General features: G+C 42.8%; 1 protein-coding gene across 1 annotated transcript in view; it reads right to left on the reverse strand.

Annotated features, from left to right (window-relative positions):
- The window catches only part of LOC138799133 (ovostatin-like), a 60,002-nt gene that overhangs the window by 15,256 nt on the left and 25,797 nt on the right, over positions 1-18,949 (reverse strand). The window contains exons 14-21 of the mRNA XM_069979945.1: positions 13,818-13,960; positions 11,350-11,499; positions 10,276-10,443; positions 8,366-8,447; positions 7,433-7,565; positions 5,818-6,049; positions 4,775-4,898; positions 74-192 (exon numbers count right to left, since the gene is read on the reverse strand). Coding sequence (XP_069836046.1) covers positions 74-192; positions 4,775-4,898; positions 5,818-6,049; positions 7,433-7,565; positions 8,366-8,447; positions 10,276-10,443; positions 11,350-11,499; positions 13,818-13,960 — 1,151 coding nt within the window. The remainder of the gene's footprint in view (positions 1-73; positions 193-4,774; positions 4,899-5,817; positions 6,050-7,432; positions 7,566-8,365; positions 8,448-10,275; positions 10,444-11,349; positions 11,500-13,817; positions 13,961-18,949) is intronic.

Raw genomic sequence — 18,949 nt, forward strand, 5'->3', positions numbered from 1 at the left:
AAAGAAAAACTAGTTGGATACTTAATTTAAGTGATTAGATCATAAGACTAAAAATGAAATCTATATTGTTCACCTCAACTACAATACTTTGTATGACAGTATCTTTTCGGGCAGGTTGGGAAGGGTCATTGGTTCCATTACATGTCTTAGCAATGTAAGTAGTCTGAGCCGTCAGCGTAAAACTGGTGACCCCTGGTGGAAAGAAAAGAAGAATTAAAGTGGATATATTATACAAGAAAAAGGATACAAGCACCTTACACAGATATGAAAAAAGGGTTTCTATCAACATTTCAAGGGGTCCACTTCTTGTATCTATAAAGGTTTATTCCGAGCTTCTATGTCACGTGCTACACTGTCCCTCTTATAGTCATTTAGGAGAGCTGCTAGCTCAGGGGTGTACAACTTGTGGCCCTCCAGTTGTTGAAAGACTACAGTTTTCACCATGCTTGGACAGCCAAAGCTTCAGCATTCCAGGCATGATGGGAGTTGTAGTTTTGCAGAAGCTGGAGGGTAGCTGTTTGACACTTGTGCTCTATCTCCTCCTGCTCTGGAGAAACCATCAAGTTTGTTTAGACATCACATAATCACACATTCATTCAGAAAACTGCACTACATTTCCCCAGTGGAGGCTGCTATAGAGAAAGTGCAGCTGGTCCATTTATATTGAAAGAGCACTGGACAAGAAAACAGCTACTACATTGCTTCCCTCCATGGTAAAGAAAGCAACCACTATAATACTGCCACTATGCACAAGAACAAAACTACTATAATACTGCTCCTATATACAGGAATATAACTACTATAATACTGCTCCTATACACAAGAATATAACTACTATAATACTGCCCCCTATATACAGGAATATAACTACTATAATACTGCCTCCTATATACAGGAATATAACTACTATAATACTGCCTCCTATATACAAGAATATAACTACTATAATACTGCTCCTATATACAGGAATATAACTACTATAATACTGCTCCTATATACAAGAATATAAATACTATAATACTGCTCCTATATACAGAATATAACTACTATAATACTGCCCTCTATATACAAGAATATAACTACTATAATACTGACCCCAATATACAGGAATATAACTACTATAATACTGCTTCTATATACAAGAATATAACTACTATAATACTGCCCCCTATATACAAGAATATAACTACTATAATACTGCCCCTATATACAAGAATATAACTACTATAGTACTGCTCCTATATACAAGAATATAACTACTATAATACTGCTCCTATATACAGGAATATAACTACTATAATACTGCTCCTATATACAAGAATATAACTACTATAATACTGCCTCCTATATACAAGAATATAACTACTATAATACTGCCTCCTATATACAAGAATATAACTACTATAATACTGCCTCCATATACAAGAATACAACTACTATAATACTGTTCCTATATACAAAAATATAACTACTATAATACTACCCCTATATACAAGAATATAACTACTATAATACTGCTCCTATATACAGAAATATATAACTACTATAATACTGCCCCCTATATACAAGAATATAACTACTATAATACTGCCCCTATATACAAGAATATAACTACTATAGTACTGCTCCGATATACAAGAATATAACTACTATAATACTGCTCCTATATACAGGAATATAACTACTATAATACTGCTCCTATATACAAGAATATAACTACTATAATACTGCCTCCTATATACAAGAATATAACTACTATAATACTGCCTCCTATATACAAGAATATAACTACTATAATACTGCCTCCATATACAAGAATACAACTACTATAATACTGTTCCTATATACAAAAATATAACTACTATAATACTACCCCTATATACAAGAATATAACTACTATAATACTGCTCCTATATACAGAAATATATAACTACTATAATACTGCCCCCTATATACAAGAATATAACTACTATAATACTGCTACTATATTATAACTACTATAATACTACCCCTATATACAAGAATATAACTACTATAATACTGCCCCTATATACAGAAATATATAACTACTATAATACTGCCCCCTATATACAAGAATATAACTACTATAATACTGCCTCCTATATACAAGAATATATAGTAACTACTATAATGTGTGTAAGTAGAGTGTAGTAGGTACTGCTGCAGTGCAGCTAAGCCTGCTCTCAGTAGGAAGAAATAAGCATACATATAATGCTGTACATAAAAGACAGTGGAGCACTGTCACGGCCGCGGCGGCGTCCCGTGCTCCGGGCCGCCGCCGCCACCTCTTTATGCCCCATGCAGCCGCCGGGGTCCTTGTGCACGGACCCGGCGCCTCTACCTGTTCAGCCCCGAGGGGCGCCTTACCTCGCCCCGCTCCTGTCTCCGTCTGTGCCGGCCGGCGCGCGCGTCCCCGCCTCCTAGGGCGCACGCGCGCCGGCTGTCTCAGATTTAAAGAGCCAGTCCACCCCTAATTGGAAGTTGCACTAATCACTCCCTATAAATTCCAGCCCTGCCCCACTACAGGTTTTGGAGCCTCTGCATGCTTCCCATAGCGTTTGGCCCAGCTCCCTGTTGTTCCTGACCTTAGTCCTTGTTCCTTGTTCCTGTCCGCAGTCCTTGTCCCTAGTCCCTGCCCGCTGCCTTCCCATTGTTCCTGAGTCCTGTCCGCCACCTGCGATCACGCATACAGACCTCTGCCTGCATTATCTCCTGCCTACTGCTCCTGCCACGCCTCGCCTGCCGTCACTAGCAACCAAGCCAGGGGTAGCGACCTGGGGGTCGCCTGCCGCAGCAAGTCCATCGGCGGGCTCTGGTGAAAACCAGCGGCCCCTTAGACTCCGCTCCCTGGTGAGGTTAGTGCCATCGCTAGTGACGGTTCAGTGGATCCACTACTCCAGGCGTTACAAGCACTCGCCGAATCTTCAGGCTTGTTACTCTTTATTCAGCACATCACATCAGAAGGGGACAGGAGGAGAGGTGAACTTGTGGGCACGCACACCCTCGGGACACCTATTTCACGCCCACTGGTGCTTCCTCCTGCCGAGGAGTCACTTGGCAGGAAGAAGCACCAGTTGGCATGAAACAGCTGTCCCAAGGATGTGCGCGCCCACGAGTCCACCTCTTCTGATGTGATGTGCTAAAGAGTAACAAGCCTGAAGATTTGGTGAGTGTCCCGCTATCTTTTATCGCCAGCACTATATATAACTATATAACTATAACTATATAATAAATAACTATTTTATACAGTATGTTATATATATATATATAAATATATATATATATATACCCCAAAGCAAATTCTCCCATAAGAAATGAATGAAGTGCCGACAATTGGTTCCACACCCCAAAGATTTGTTTGTTTGTTTGTTTTTTTTTAAATTCTAAATAACTTGTTAAAAAAATTAAACAAACATTTAGAAAACTGGAGATGTCCTATTATAAGTTACTGTACAGTATAGCAACCAGCATGTGGAGTATAATGTATAGTAAGTGCATAAACCTGATAACACTGCAGCAGCTGGATATGTGATATATAAGTTACTGTACAGTATAGCAACCAGCATGTGGAGTATAATGTATAGTAAGTGCATAAACCTGATAACACAGCAGCAGTTTGTAGATACAGGATGGGACTGCAAATCCCCATAATGCAGTAGTGTAGTACAACAGGCTAGAATAGAGAAGCTGCTGTCAGAGGTCTGTGTGGTCACATGACAGCAATGGGGAAGGGGTGTGTGTTCAGCATGGACCAATCAGCAAGTGAGAATCACAAAGCTGTGCAGGAGGACATTGACAGAAACTTTTCTATACAGCAGTGTGAATAGCTGAGTGTAAGTGCAGTAATGGAGAGGATGGGAAACAGAAGGGCTGACAGAGACTGCAGGGAGCATGAAGGAATGAGCAGGACAGATGTGGGCACAGTATAGCAGCACTCTCTGTCTGTCTGAAGAGAAGTTACAGCTATGAAGAGATAACCCCCACAGTCCTGTCCCCTGATGTGAGCCCCAGCCTGAAGTGGATCTGCTATGATTTGGAAAGTGATGGAGACTTCCTGGTCCAGAGTACAGGGCTGTAGACCCCGCTATGCACACCATGCCCCTCCCCCACTCCCCTCTCACCCAGTACAGGGAGCTCTTACACCAAAGCAATGCTCTTACACCAAGTTACTGTTTTGAAAAACTGTGAGCTCTTCTTACAAAACACTCTTAGTCCAAGTTACTCTTAACCCGAGGTACCACGGCTGCACATCCATATACTTATCACTGATCCTTCTGACTCTCAGCACTATAAACTACTAACATCAGGAGTTAGTTACAATGTGACCAAAGTGCATACACACCAGTTCCTGACCCTTGTGGGTCCCTAACATCCGTGCAGCAGCCATAATTGCAGTAGCATGGCATCTTTTAGGTGGTGTGGCCCAGAGCGCAGGGGGGCTATGTCTGGCAGCATTGGGGTTGCTGGACAAATGGGTCACTCCCCCCTCTGTCTCTATTGTTGTTGTGGTGATGGTCTCCGCTTGGAGCTGCACCATTTTTTTGTGTTAGGCACCCACATGTATCAGGAACCTTGAAGCGGTGTGTGGGCTTATGCACTTTGATTAAAATGTGTCTAACTCCTGATGTTAGTATATATAGTGGTGAGAAGCAGAAGGATCAGTGATAAGTATATGGATGTGCGGCCATGTCTGTTTTTATCCCCATAGAATAAGTATTATAATACTGCCCACTATGCACAGAAAGTTCCCTACCTAATGATAATGCATTAACGTTCCAGCTATAGGAGGCTCGCTCGCCTGAGCAGATGCATGCGTCTTGTTTTACTGCTTGGAGTGTAGCCGAGTAAGCAGCAGACGGGGATAACGTTACATTGACCTGTATAATGAGAACAGAATGAGAGAGAGGTACAGTATGCAGCTGGGGGACCTTCAACCCCTTCTAAAAACCCTAAATTCATAAATCTACAAATATTATAAGTAAAAGTAAAATTTTTATAAAAGTAAAACTTGGGGAGAAATAATAAAAAAAAAAAATAGTGGACATCTCTTTAAAAGTTTTTTCTAGTAAATTTTTGTAGCCTCTCAGTTTCCCACATGGCCATTGGTGGCAGAAGAGAAACTATGTCACCTCTCACTGCTGTCCCTAAATGTTATTTAAAAAAATTAAATATTATAATAATAATAACAACAACAACAACACATTTATTCAATAAAGTTTGAAATTAAAAAAAATCTTTTAAATCAACTGATGCCAGAAAATGCCAGAGATTTGTAATTTACTTCTATTAAAAAATTTCAAGTACTTCCAGTACCTATCAGCTGCTGTATGTCCTGCAGGAAGTGGTGTATTCTTTCCAGTCTGCTGCCACCTCTGTCCGTGTCAGAAACTGCTCAGGGTAGCAGCAAATACCCATAGAAAACCTCTCCTGCTCTGCAGACTTGAAAGAATACATCACTTCCTGCAGTACATACAGCAGCTGATAAGTATGAGAAGACTAGAGATTTTTTTAATAGAAGTAAATTACAAATCTCTGGCATTTTCTGGCACCAGCTGATTTGAAAGAAAAATATGCTGAACTACCCCTTCAATAAAAAAAAAAAAAATCTAAAGAAAAAAAATTATATTTAATATATATATATATATATATATATATATATATATAATTTGCTGGAATACGCCTGTAAATTATAGGTTTTTTTTTTTTCTTTCTTTTTTTTTTCTTCCTAACTTTAATTTGTTTCTGAATCCCGATATATAGCAAGCGAATAAGCCTGCACCAAACTCCACTTCAGACCTTCACACACTGCAGCAGATAGTTGGCCACAGAGGCGGTCAGGACAAGTGTTTCTCCTCTAATGAAGGAATAAGGCAGAGACATCTCTACAAAGAACGGCTGGAAGGTTTTGAAGCTTGACAGACTCTTCGTCATCCCAAACCCATCCTTCTCCGACGTGCAGATCATGGAGCCCTTCCACTCGGTGATGGTATCTGGAGCCTTCTGGGATAGCACGCCATAGCCACTAGAGCTGCGGAACATACAGAGAGAAGTCTGCTGAGTAGCTGTGGGTCATGGGGAACAGGAACTGAGATACATCATGAATCTTAGATACATACCACCAAAGTCTATAGGTAACTGTAACTTATAATGTGCATTCACATGTTGCCCAGACAGCAGGGTCTCAGTTCTGGGTCCCACTGTGATCATGAATCATTAGCAGGGAAAGCGTAGAGAAGTTTGCTTTACTCCTCAATCAAACCCGTTTTCCAGGATTCATCCAACTTCTTCAGCCACTGCTGAATGATCTTGAGCTAGTCATGATAGGTTACTCACCTGAGCTGCAGTACCCCAACATGGCCACTACACAATGTATGGAGCTGTCTGCTTCCAACACTGTTCTCTGTATCAGCAGGTGCCATGGCTTTGGCAAATAACTGATCATCGGGGTGCTGGGTGTCAAAACTCCCACCAATCAGATATACCCTGATGATAATCAATCAATACTAAAGTCCTGCAAAACCCCTTAATAATTGATCTGTGGGGGTACAACTACTGCAACCTTTGCCAATCAGCTGAATGAAGAAGCCTCGGCTCACAGGCAGACACAGCCGCAGTAAAATGTAAGACACCTCCTGTTCCTGGAGTGCTGCAGCCCCTTCATTCAGATGACACATTGAACTCAATAATAAAACTGAATGCTGAAAGCTCCCCCTAGTGGCAGCTGTAGACAGCCAGAATTTTATTATTTGAACAGGTTGTGTCACAAGGACAACCCCTGTCTGTAGGCCTTATTAGGCCATATAGACATTATGTTCACCAACAAATCCATTCTGACTTAAAGTGTCCCTGTTGTATTTTTTATTTTTTTTTCTTTAGTACAGGTGATTTTAAGAAACTTTGTAATTGGGTATATTAGACAAATCTGCCATTATCTGCATTCAAAAAGCCTTTCCCCAGGTCCCCCCTCCCTCCTCTCTCTCATCCACTGCTCATTATCAGGAAATCTCGACTCTTTTACATCAGTCAGGCCCTGTGTAATCTATGGAGGGGGGAGGTGGGAGATTAGTCACCAGCAGACAGCAGAGAACAAAGGATTACACAGCGGGACCTGTGTGAAAGCCGGTATTCAGAGGTCAGAGAGGTCAGTGCTGACGTCAGAGTAGATAACGCGTTGATGTAGCTGTAAATGAACTCTTTGTTGTCCTGTTTTGGTGCCTCATTTCCCTCCACCCCTCCCCTCTCTATAGAAAACCATGAGGACAGGGGGGAGAGCTTCAAACTGCTTTTTCGTGATAAAAATGCATTTTTCGGCTAATAAAACCAATTACAAAGTTTCTTAAAATTGCCTGTACTGGCTAGAAGAGTCAGACCTCCAGAGATCAGCAGATGCTGAAGAGCCATGTCTACTTACTTAGCAGACACTATTGTCCACACCCAAGTGTCCGTAAAGTTTGTTCTAACTGTTACAATTGCTTCGTTTCCATCCGATGTAGAAAGCGCGGCAGTTTTCGCTGCCGACTTTTTTGGGGTCGTTGCTAGAGGAACTTAACAAGAAAAATACAAGGCGTCAGTATAAGAAACCGTACATGAGTTAGCAACTTGTTGACACCTCATCGTGAAATGCTTAGCTAAGCTACTATTAGTTTAGAACACTCATACCCCGACCAATGAAAACTTTTGACATGTGTCATAATTTTTTGGTGGAACAGTGCCCCTTTAAGACTGCTTCATACATCTCCCCTAGAGTTAAAGGGGTAATCAGTCGAAAATCTTTTTCTTTTAAATCATCTGGTTTCAGAAAGTTATATAGATTTGTAATTTACTTCTATTTAAAAATCTCTAGTCGTCCAGTACTCATTAGCTGCTGTATGTCCTGCAGGAAGTGGTGTATTGTTACTAGTCTGACACAGTGCTCTCCGCTGCCACCTCTGTCCATGTTAGGAACTGTCCACAGCAGGAGTAAATCCCCCTTAAATACCTCTACTGCTCTAGGCAGTTCCTGACATGGACAGAGGTGGCAGCAGAGAGCACTGTGTCAGACTGGTAACAATACACCACTTCCTGCAGGACATAAAGCAGCTGATAAGTACTGGAAGGGCTTATCACTGATCCTGAGATCAAGTATGGATAGGGAAGAGATAAGCAGAGAAGAGAATACCCCTTTATTAGGAGTTAGGCGGACACTCCTATGGTACAAAAACTTACAAAAAACTTACAAAAACTGAGCAATAGAGCAGGTTTGGTTCCCTGCCTCATAATAATAATAATAATAATAATAATTATTACTATATAATTTCACCATATAATTGATAATACCACCTTAATGTAAAAGGTCCGTAATTACCTAGTGGGTACACGAGTCCTTCCTGACCGCACACAACGGGTTTCCTCACAGTGGCGTCCGTCCCCACAACTAACCCTATATTCTAGAAAGAAGACCAGGAGTTAGCGACTTGAATAAAGAAAAAAAATATTGCACAAAAATTCTCAGAAAATAGTTTTTATGTTTTTGTTCACTTCGGCTAAAGTTATTGTTTTATGTTCCATGTTTCCATTTTGGGAACAAAACCATCTCACCCTCCAGTGGTTGCTCCATTGCCGATCAATGCCTTATGGGAATTTTTATCAGGTTAACCTCTTATTTTTCAAATCAATTGGTGTCAGAAAGTTATATAGATTTGTAAACTAATCTAATCTAAGAAGTAGTCAAGTACTTATCAGCTGCTGTATGTCCTGCAGGAAGTGATGTATTCTTTTCAGCCTGAGTCAGTGCTCTCTGCTGCCACCTCTGTCCATGTCAGGAACTGTCCAGAGCAGGAGAGGTTTTCTCTAGGGATTTGCTCCTGCTCTGGACAGTTCCTGACATGGACAGTGGTGGCAGCAGAGAGCACTGTGTCAGACTGGGAAGGTTACACCACTTTATGTAGGACATACAGCAGTTGATAAGTACTTAAAAAAGTAAATAAAAAATCTGTGTACTGGCACCTGTAATTTAAATATATACTTTTTCCCTTTAATGTTTTTTTGGGGGGATGTGAAGTGACCATAAAACTACAATCATGTTTAACAGTTTCAGCACAATATCCCTACCAATTACTGTATGGTTATTGTTTTGTCATTTTAATAAAAAATAAAAAATAAATGGGACAACGGGTATTTTCAGTCATGAATCTAGTCATGAATTTTTTTAAAAAAAAACTTTTCTTAGACCTTTTTTTCTATTAAAAGGTAGGCAAGGTGTTCTGTATCAATAAAGAAGACTGTATCTGTAAAGAAGGGGTTAATCAGTTAACTCTCTCTTCACACAAAACTCCCCAGGTGGCTGCAAACTTGCTGGTGCTGGTAGCTGCGTGTAATAGTGTCGGCTGCCTGGCTCAGCTATTGGTAAAGGCATTAATTTAGAGGTCGGAGGGAAGCAGTTGTGACGTGGATAGGTATCGGAGGAGAGTCGGAAGGCATCCGATCCTCGACAGAGTTGATCAGGTAGAAGAGGGTAAAAATTAGAGGAATTTCTACCCAGTACAGTATGAGCCCATGTTCCCACTTAGTATAACACCAGCCGTTCTGAGACCCGGCCGGATCACAGAACGTCCGGTGTTACTGAAGATCATTTACTTCTGCTGAATTGATATTTGGGCACACACATCTGAATTTACTGCTGCACACAATGGAGCGTGCAGCCGCAGCCGCAGGCTCCATTGTGTGAACTGACGGGTTCTCTGTGGACGTTATGCAATAAATAGGGGCATGTCAGTTTCTCGTGCGGCCGGATGGAATCCCGCCCGGAGTGTATACTATGGGGAGATTTATCAAACATGCAGTAAAGTGAAACTGGCTCAGTTGCCCCTAGCAACCAATCAGATTCCACCTTTCATTCCTCACAGACTCTTTGGAAAATGAAAGGTGGAATCTGATTGGTTGCTAGGGGCAACTGAGCCAGTTTCACTTTACGCCATGTTTGATAAATCTCCCCCTAGGTGTATATGTACCGGCCGGGATTTGATTCATTCCAATAGAATGTATGTGTTGTATAAATCATAGCTATTTTATACGGACCTGATTTATACAACATATACGGTGAACATGGCCTTAGGATGGGGACCGGGGACATATTAGGAAATGTTGCTCATTTATTGAGTTACATTTTGTCAGCAAAGCACTCTCAGACCAAGTTACTTGTAATCCGAGGTTTCACTGTATACATGCACCAACAAGGTCTCTATACGTTCTATACAGGACAGTGCGACGACTCACCTTGATATTAGTGTATGTGTCTCCTTCAGAATCACTACTCACAGGAACATAATATTGCCCATCATAAAATATCTGCTTGTTTGGATCCTCACAGGGGGGTTCTGGCAGCTCAACATTGAATTCTCCAACTTGATATCTATAGAACCAGTTCTGCATAGAGTAATATATCTGAGGAGGAAAGGTGAAAGAAAAAAGAAAAATTTGTTAAAGTGGTACTCTGGCGATAATCTCTTTTTCAAATCAACTGGTTTGTAATTTACTTCTGTTTAAAAATCTCAAATTTTCCCATACTTATCAGCTGCTGTATGCTCTGCAGAAGTGGTTTTTTTTTTTTTTTTTTTTTACAGTCTGACACAGTGCTCTCTGCTGCCATCTCTGTCCATGTCAGGAACTATCCACAGGTTTTCTATGGGGATTTGCTACTGATCTGGACAGTTCCTGACATGGACAGAGGTGGCAGCAGAGAGCACTGTGTCAGACTGGAAAGAATACACCACTTCCTGCAGGACACACAGCAGCTGATAAGTACTGGAAAACTGGAAATTTTTACTGGCATACCTCTTTAATATAAAACTGAGTGTCCTATATGGGCAGGTGTGTCATAGACTCAACCAAGCTTAGAAATACACAGATCTCTGTGAATATACAGAATGCAAAGGAAAGTGGCTCTATTAAATTTAGTGAATGACTTGGGTATCCAGGGGCTTACTAGATAAAATAATTGTGATTGCTAACCGAACAGCTACATAGCTAGGAAGAACAAGTATGTCTACATGATATAATGACCAGTCCGAAACCAAATCTGCTAGATTGTTTCTGGTCCTGGAGGACCCGAGACGTCCATGCATAAGCCACACTACCCAGTGCTTTCAATGAGCAAAATGTAATGCCCCTTTTCTCCTGTAGGAGTGCTATAGAGTTATGAAACACTCTCTATGAGACAAAAGGCTGATTGCTGGTGATTCTAACAGGCCACGGCCTCAGTTTGTAACTAAAGCCACAACTCATCAACTTTAATGGGGGTCTGTCTGGATTCTAGAATTTTTCAAAGCTAGAATAGTACGGAGGACATACTAATTCAGGGGTCAAGGCGTCGTCTGATCTGAGGAGGAGTACACTGGAGTCGATCACTTTGACTGCACATAGAGACCCCGGAGATGCTGTTATCTTTAGGTTGACACTGGAGGCCGGAGGTCCAATCTCTGTAGAGAAATTGAGCGAAACCTAAAAAATAAAAAATATCCAGATTTTGTTTATGGTTTTTTGTCTACACCTACTGCACATAAAAAAACAGAATAAGGAAAAAAGAATCAAACAGAAGCAAGAAGAAGCTACAGTATTACCAGAAGCCGGCATCTTTATGCTTATTGCCACTGAATTTAATATCTCAGCATAGACTGCTTGAATGAATGGACTAGATGGACCTGGTGGGTTTTTTCTGCCGTCGATCTTCTATATTTCTGCTCCTTTAAGAAGCTTGGAACATGACTGGGGATTTAAAGGGGTACTCCGGCGAAAATCTTTATCTTTCAAATCAACTGGTTTCAGACAGTTATATAGATTTGTAATTTACTTCTATTTAAAAAATCTCTGTTTGAAAAATTTTAAAAAGTCTTCCAGTACTTATCAGCTGCTGTATGTCCTGCAGGAAATGTTGTTTTCTTTCCAGTCTGACACAGTGCTCTCTGCTGACACCTCTGTCCATGTCAGGAACTGTCCAGAGCAGATGATGTTTTCTATGGGGATTTTCTACTGCTCTGGACAGTTCCTGACATGGACAAAGGTGGCAGCAGAGAGCACTATGTCAGACTGAAAACACCATTTCCTGCAGGACATACAGTAGCTGATAAGTATGGGAAGACTGAAGATTTTTAAATAGAAGTAAATTGCAAATCTATATAATTTTCTGAAACCAGTTGATCTGAAAGAAAAAGATTTTCGCTGGGAAACCCCTTTAATAAGCCAAGCCAAAAAAAAAACGTCCCCAGAAGGTGGAGTGACCCATCTGTGGACAGCTGTTTCAGAAAGAAGAGCAGGGCAGAAAGTCCTATGTTGTGGGACTGATGCAGCAATGTTTCTCCTTAAGGAGAGTACATCAAAGTTAGTTATCCTCCAATGTAGTTATAAACCAGGAAGGGCACGGAGCAGGGCACAGACTTAGCGGAGGTCCAGTATGACCAGGTTACCTGGGATAGGAGGCCTAAGGGGTTAAATGAGGAATAAAAGGAGAGGCAATAAGGGGTTAAGGTTAGGTCAGATGGGGGCCAAGAGGAGCTGGTAAGGAGGGGTGGGAGTTGCTAGGTTGAGTCACTTACCAGGGGGGAGCTGAAGGCCTATATGAGGAGGCAGGGGCCAGGTTCTGATTCAGCCCGCCCTCCCTTGTTGCACTTTAGATTAATGCACTGTTATGACAGCCTGGGGCAGGGAAGTCTTGCAGGGCACTTCAAGGTGGAGTTGTTCTGAGGGGGACTGGTCAGAGACATGGTACTCCCCCACTTCTTTTGGTGATGTTAGTTGTGGAGATACGGTGTGCTTCCCACTGGGGACCAAAATTGCAGCGCCAGGTGACAGGTTTGTCAGCTCCCGAGTCTGCGTGGTGCGCCTCCAGGAAAGTTTAAGTACAGGTGATGCCAGACCGCCATAGGTTTGACTTTATCATGTTATTTAATTTTATTTATATCTAGTTCTAGTACGTTATCTTGGTGCTCTTTAAGTTTATGGGGATAGTTAAGGAAAAGAGGGGGGGGGACTGGTGTGTAAAAAAGACAGGGGGTTTATTAAGAAGGGGTTAAAGGGGTACTCCGGCAAAAGTCTTTTTTTTTTTTTTTTTTCAAATTAACTAGTTATATAAATTTATATAAACATATAACTTATATAAATGTATCATTTACTTCTATTTTAAAATGTCAGTACTTTCAGTACTTATCAGCTGCTGTATGTCCTGCAGAAAGTAGTGTTTTCTTTCTAGTCTGACACAGTGCTCTCTGCTGCCACCTCTGTCCAGGTCAGGAACTGTCCAGATCAGTAGCAAATCCCCATAGAAAACGTCCCCTGCTCTGGACAGTTCCTGACCTGGACAGCGGTGGCAGCAGAGAGCACTGTGTCAGACTGAAAACACCATTTCCTGCAGGACATACAGCAGCTGGTAAGTATGGGAAGACTGGAGATTTTTAAATTGAAGTAAATTACAAATCTATATAACTTTGTGAACTCAGTTGATTTGAAAGAAAAAGATTTTCGCTGGACAACGCCTTTAAGAATAGCGGGAATAAACCCAGCAATACCAGCAAGTCGTGGCTGCACCGCTGTACCGAGTATTATAAAGATTTTAACATCATACTTTTCAAAAGTGCATGTATTTATTGGTGGATGGTGTCAAAGAGAGGTGGCCGTGTATCCTAGCACCATACCCCTCTTACAACTGTTTCTCTGCCTTTGCTCGTCTGCACAATGAGCTACTTGCTAAGCCGTGCCCACATCCTGCTCAGGTGCCATGCTTGGCATCACATACACAATATGGCACAATGCCCACAATGACACACCTCATTTTTGAAGCAGCTTTCGACCCCCAGTGACCTGGTGTCTGTTATGAGCTCTTTCTTCAGAATGGTGTATACAATGAGGTCTGTGCTGAGGGCCATGTCTGACGTTACGGGAAGAAGCAGAGAGAATGTACCATATTTACCTGCGAGGAAAGAAGAGAAGATTTTAGATGACAATAAGTCCTCACATTTTTGTCACTGAGATCATGAATTTCCCATAAGGCCATGTTCCCTCAGTGTGAGACACCGGCCATTCCGTGACCTGGCCGGTGTCAGAGATCATCCCGATGATCTTCACTGCCGCTGAATTCGAATGCGGGTGCATCCGTGTGTGGCTGCATCCGAATTTCCCGCTGCTCACAATGGAGCGTGCAATCAGAGCCGCAAGCTCCATTGTGTGCACTGACAGGTTTTCTGAGGCCGCTATTCAATGAATAGCGGCCGCAGAAAACTGACATATCGTTTTTTTTGCGGTGCCCCTAGGGATCCCGGACGGAGTCTATACTATTTGTATACACTCTGGCCAGGATTCCCTCAGCTGCAGCACAATGTAAGTTCCATAGTAATCACGGCCGCTGTTGCCGATTTTCAACAACGTCCGCACTATCCATGAGGAGATGTGGAACCTTCATCAATGACTTCTCCCTATATTGTATATAACCCAGCCATTAGAGGTGAGGGAAACTACAGTAAGTTCACGTTCATGAAACTGAATGCTCGACATTTGACTCCTGGTGGCTGGAGAAGATGGATGCAGCCCTGTACTTGGCCGATTACTGTCCGCTCTGGAAATAATCGTTTGGTGCACTAGGTCGTGTTAAAAGGCATCGATCAGCCGACATGCACAATTTAACATTTTCAATAAAAAAGATAGCAGCGGTCTGCTGCACGTCGCTGCGGGTAATAGAGACTGCCGCTCTCTTCAATGGGCCAGCCCCTCCCACAGCTCCCTGACTCCCCCCCCCCCCCCCCCCCACACACACACACTCCTCCCACTCGCTGTGTCTGCATGTAATAGCACCGGGAGCAAGCGGGGAATGAGGGGACAGGTCAGCGCTCAAGTCTTAGGGTGGTATTACACGGGCCGATGGGGACCCGATAATACCTTTAAACGAGCGCCGATCTGCTAGATCGTCGCTCGTTTATTGGACCTATTACACGGCATGATAAGCGTTTGACAAGGGCTGCAGGGACATCGTTACCGATGTCCTTGCAGCCCTTGCTTAAACTATATACTTTACCTATCCATGTTCCAGGGCTGCTGCTGCGGTCTTCTTCTCCCCGGGTCAGCTGACAGGCCACTCAGCCAATCACAGGCCGCGGCAGCAGCCCTGGAACGTTGATAGGTAATGTATATCGTCAGTCGCTGGCCGCGCACTGCTATTACACGTAGCAGTGCGCGGTTGGCGCCCTACGAATATGTAGGTCAGAACCTATTGATCGGCTGATTAGGCCGATTATCGTTCCGTGTAATAGTACCCTTACTCCTAATCGGCCCGTTCTTTAGTTTCGCTCATCTCTACACGCCATTTCTGGTGTACAAACACTGGCACCATTTAACTTTTCACTTTAAGGGCCCTATTACACGGGATGATTATCGTGCCAAAAATCGTTATATTGTTCGAATTAAAACGATAATCGCCCTGTGTAATTGAAGGAAACGATCGGAAAATCCTTCATGTGTCATTGATCGTTCATTTAGATCTGACCCTAAAATCATTGTTAGTTGTTCGCTAATCGTTCGCTGTAATTACACATTCATTGGCCGTAATTCCGCATTCGTTCCTTCTTTTGCTGGGATCAGATGGAGCAAACGATTGTAGTAACGATTGTGGTAACTGACGACCATCGCTCTGTGTAATATGGTGAAGGATTTCAGCTTAACGATAAACAATCTCATTCGCGATCGTTTATCGTTAAAAATCGCTTTGTCTAATAAGACGCTGAGCCAGGGGCGTAACTAGAAATAGCTGGGCCCCAGGGGCGGGCTGGGCCGGGGGGCAGGGGGGCATATGCCCCCCGGGCCGGTCTTCCCCCAGCTGTCAGGGCCGCATGGCTGCTGACAGCTGGCTGGAGTCCTCAGTGCCTCCCCTGCTTACAGCCCCGCCCTCTTCAGTCATATTTACCTGTGGCTGTGGTGGATCCGGACTGTGATGGAAGCGGCCGCTGAAGCCCCGCCCCCATGCCGGTAAGCCCCTCCCCCTGTATGGCCACTATGCTTTCTATAAGCCTAAGAGGCTTATGGTATAAAGCAAACTGCTGTAGGCAGTATCTTCCTCCGGCCACCAGAGGCCGCTCTCTCCTTCCAGCTGGTTCTTCTGCAACTGGGCTAGAAGAGCCTGAAGACAGAGAAGATGGTGTCTGCAGCAAGCAAGGTACCTACACAGGAGGAGATCTACACAGCAGGACATAAGGCAGGGGGAGGGAACCAAGGCCCTCCAGCTGCTGCAAAACTACAACTCCCATCATAGCTGGAGAGCGATAGGCTGTCCATGGATGATGGGAGTTGTAGTTTTGCAACAGCTGAAGAGCCAAGGTTCCCCCTCCCTGACATAGAGGATACATATATACAGGAGACCTACACAGGAGGATACATATATACAGGAGACCTACACAGGAGGATACATATATACAGGAGGAGACATACAGAGGGGTACATAGAGGATACATATATACAGGAGAAGACATATATACAGGGGTACATAGAGGATACATATATACAGGAGGATACATCTATACAGGGGTACATATAGGATACATATATACAGGAGGAGACATATACAGGGGTACATATAGGATACATATATACAGGAGGAGACATATACAGGGGTACATAGAGGATACATATATACAGGAGGAGACATATATACAGGGGTACATAGAGGATACATATATACAGGAGGAGACATATATACAGGGGTACATATAGGATACATATATACAGGAGGAGACATATACAGGGGTACATAGAGAAAAAGAAATGGTGTGGAGACAGCATCCATCCAGTGAAAAAATATTTTTACTTTATTTTAAGCCATTGCATATTAAAAGATTACCAACGTTTCGGCTCTAACACTTGAGAAAGGCTCAGGAGTGTTAGAGCCGAAACGTCGGTAATCTTTTTATATGCAATGGCTTAAAATAAAGTAAAAATATTTTTTCACTGGATGGATGCTGTCTCCACACCATTTCTTTTTCGCTATTGAGTATCAGGTGTGGGCCCACCTGACGGAGACTGTGCATCCCTGGGAGGTTCCGCTGTTCCAACCTTGGACTTTACCAGGGGTACATAGAGGATACATATATACAGGAGGAGACATATATACAGGAGGAGACATATATACAGGAGGAGACATACAGAGGATACATATATACAGGAGGAGACATATATACAGGGGTACATATAGGATATGTATATACAGGAGGAGACATACAGAGGGGTACATAGAGGATACATATATACAGGAGGAGACATACAGAGGGGTACATAGAGGATACATATATACAGGAGGAGACATATATACAGGAGGAGACATACAGAGGATACATATATACAGGAGGAGACATATATACAGGGGTACATAGAGGAGACATATATACAGGAGGAGACATACAGAGGATACATATATACAGGAGGAGACATATATACAGGGGTACATAGAGGATACATATATACAGGAGGAGACTTATATACAGGAGGAGACATACAGAGGATACATATATACAGGAGGAGACATATATACAGGGGTACATAGAGGATACATACATACAGGAGGAGACATATATACAGGAGGAGACATACAGAGGATACATATATACAGGAGGAGACATATATACAGGGGTACATAGAGGATACATACATACAGGAGGAGACATACAGAGGATACATATATACAGGAGGAGACATATATACAGGGGTACATAGAGGATACATACATACAGGAGGAGACATATATACAGGAGGAGACATACAGAGGATACATATATACAGGAGGAGACATATATACAGGGGTACATAGAGGATACATACATACAGGAGGAGACATATATACAGGAGGAGACATACAGAGGATACATATATACAGGAGGAGACATATATACAGGGGTACATAGAGGATACATACATACAGGAGGAGACATACAGAGGATACATATATACAGGAGGAGACATATATACAGGGGTACATAGAGGATACATACATACAGGAGGAGACATATATACAGGAGGAGACATACAGAGGATACATATATACAGGAGGAGACATATATACAGGGGTACATATAGGATATGTATATACAGGAGGAGACATACAGAGGATACATATATACAGGAGGAGACATATATACAGGGGTGCATAGAGGATACATACATACAGGAGGAGACATACAGAGGATACATATATACAGGAGGAGACATATATACAGGGGTACATAGAGGATACATACATACAGGAGGAGACATATATACAGGAGGAGACATACAGAGGATACATATATACAGGAGGAGACATATATACAGGGGTACATAGAGGATACATACATACAGGAGGAGACATACAGAGGATACATATATACAGAAGGAGACATATATAGAGGGGTACATAAAAGATACATACATACAGGAGGAGACATACAGAGGATACATATATACAGGAGGAGACATATATACAGGGGTGCATAGAGGATACATACATACAGAGGAGTTAGGGCTGGGCGATTAATCAAATTAATTTGCCCAGAAGGTTAGAATCAATTTTGATTAAAACCGTAAATTCAATTTTCACAAAAAATCATTGCAGGTGGAGCAGCGTAGAGTGACGGGTTGGCGGCCGGGCAAGAGGTGCAGGTCAAGCAGGCGGCGCGGAGGTGAGGTGCATGGCGGGCGGCGGTGCGTGGAGTGTCGGGCCGGAGGTGAGGTGCAGGGCGGTCGGCAGTCCGCCTAACAGAGCCGCGACTGACCTACCCCAGCTATACATATCACGTCCTGCTCCCCTCCCGGCCACACGTGCAGGTCCCCGGTCTCTGGAGGAGGCTGCAGGGACTGTAGTGGTGATAACGTTGCTTCGGGTCCTGGAGCTGAACAGCGGGATCTGCATCCCCCGATCCCGCTGTACAGCTCCAGTAATGGCAGT

The sequence above is a fragment of the Dendropsophus ebraccatus genome, chromosome 8 (genome assembly GCF_027789765.1).
Source record: "Dendropsophus ebraccatus isolate aDenEbr1 chromosome 8, aDenEbr1.pat, whole genome shotgun sequence".
In the NCBI taxonomy this organism is placed as follows: Eukaryota; Metazoa; Chordata; class Amphibia; order Anura; family Hylidae; genus Dendropsophus; species Dendropsophus ebraccatus.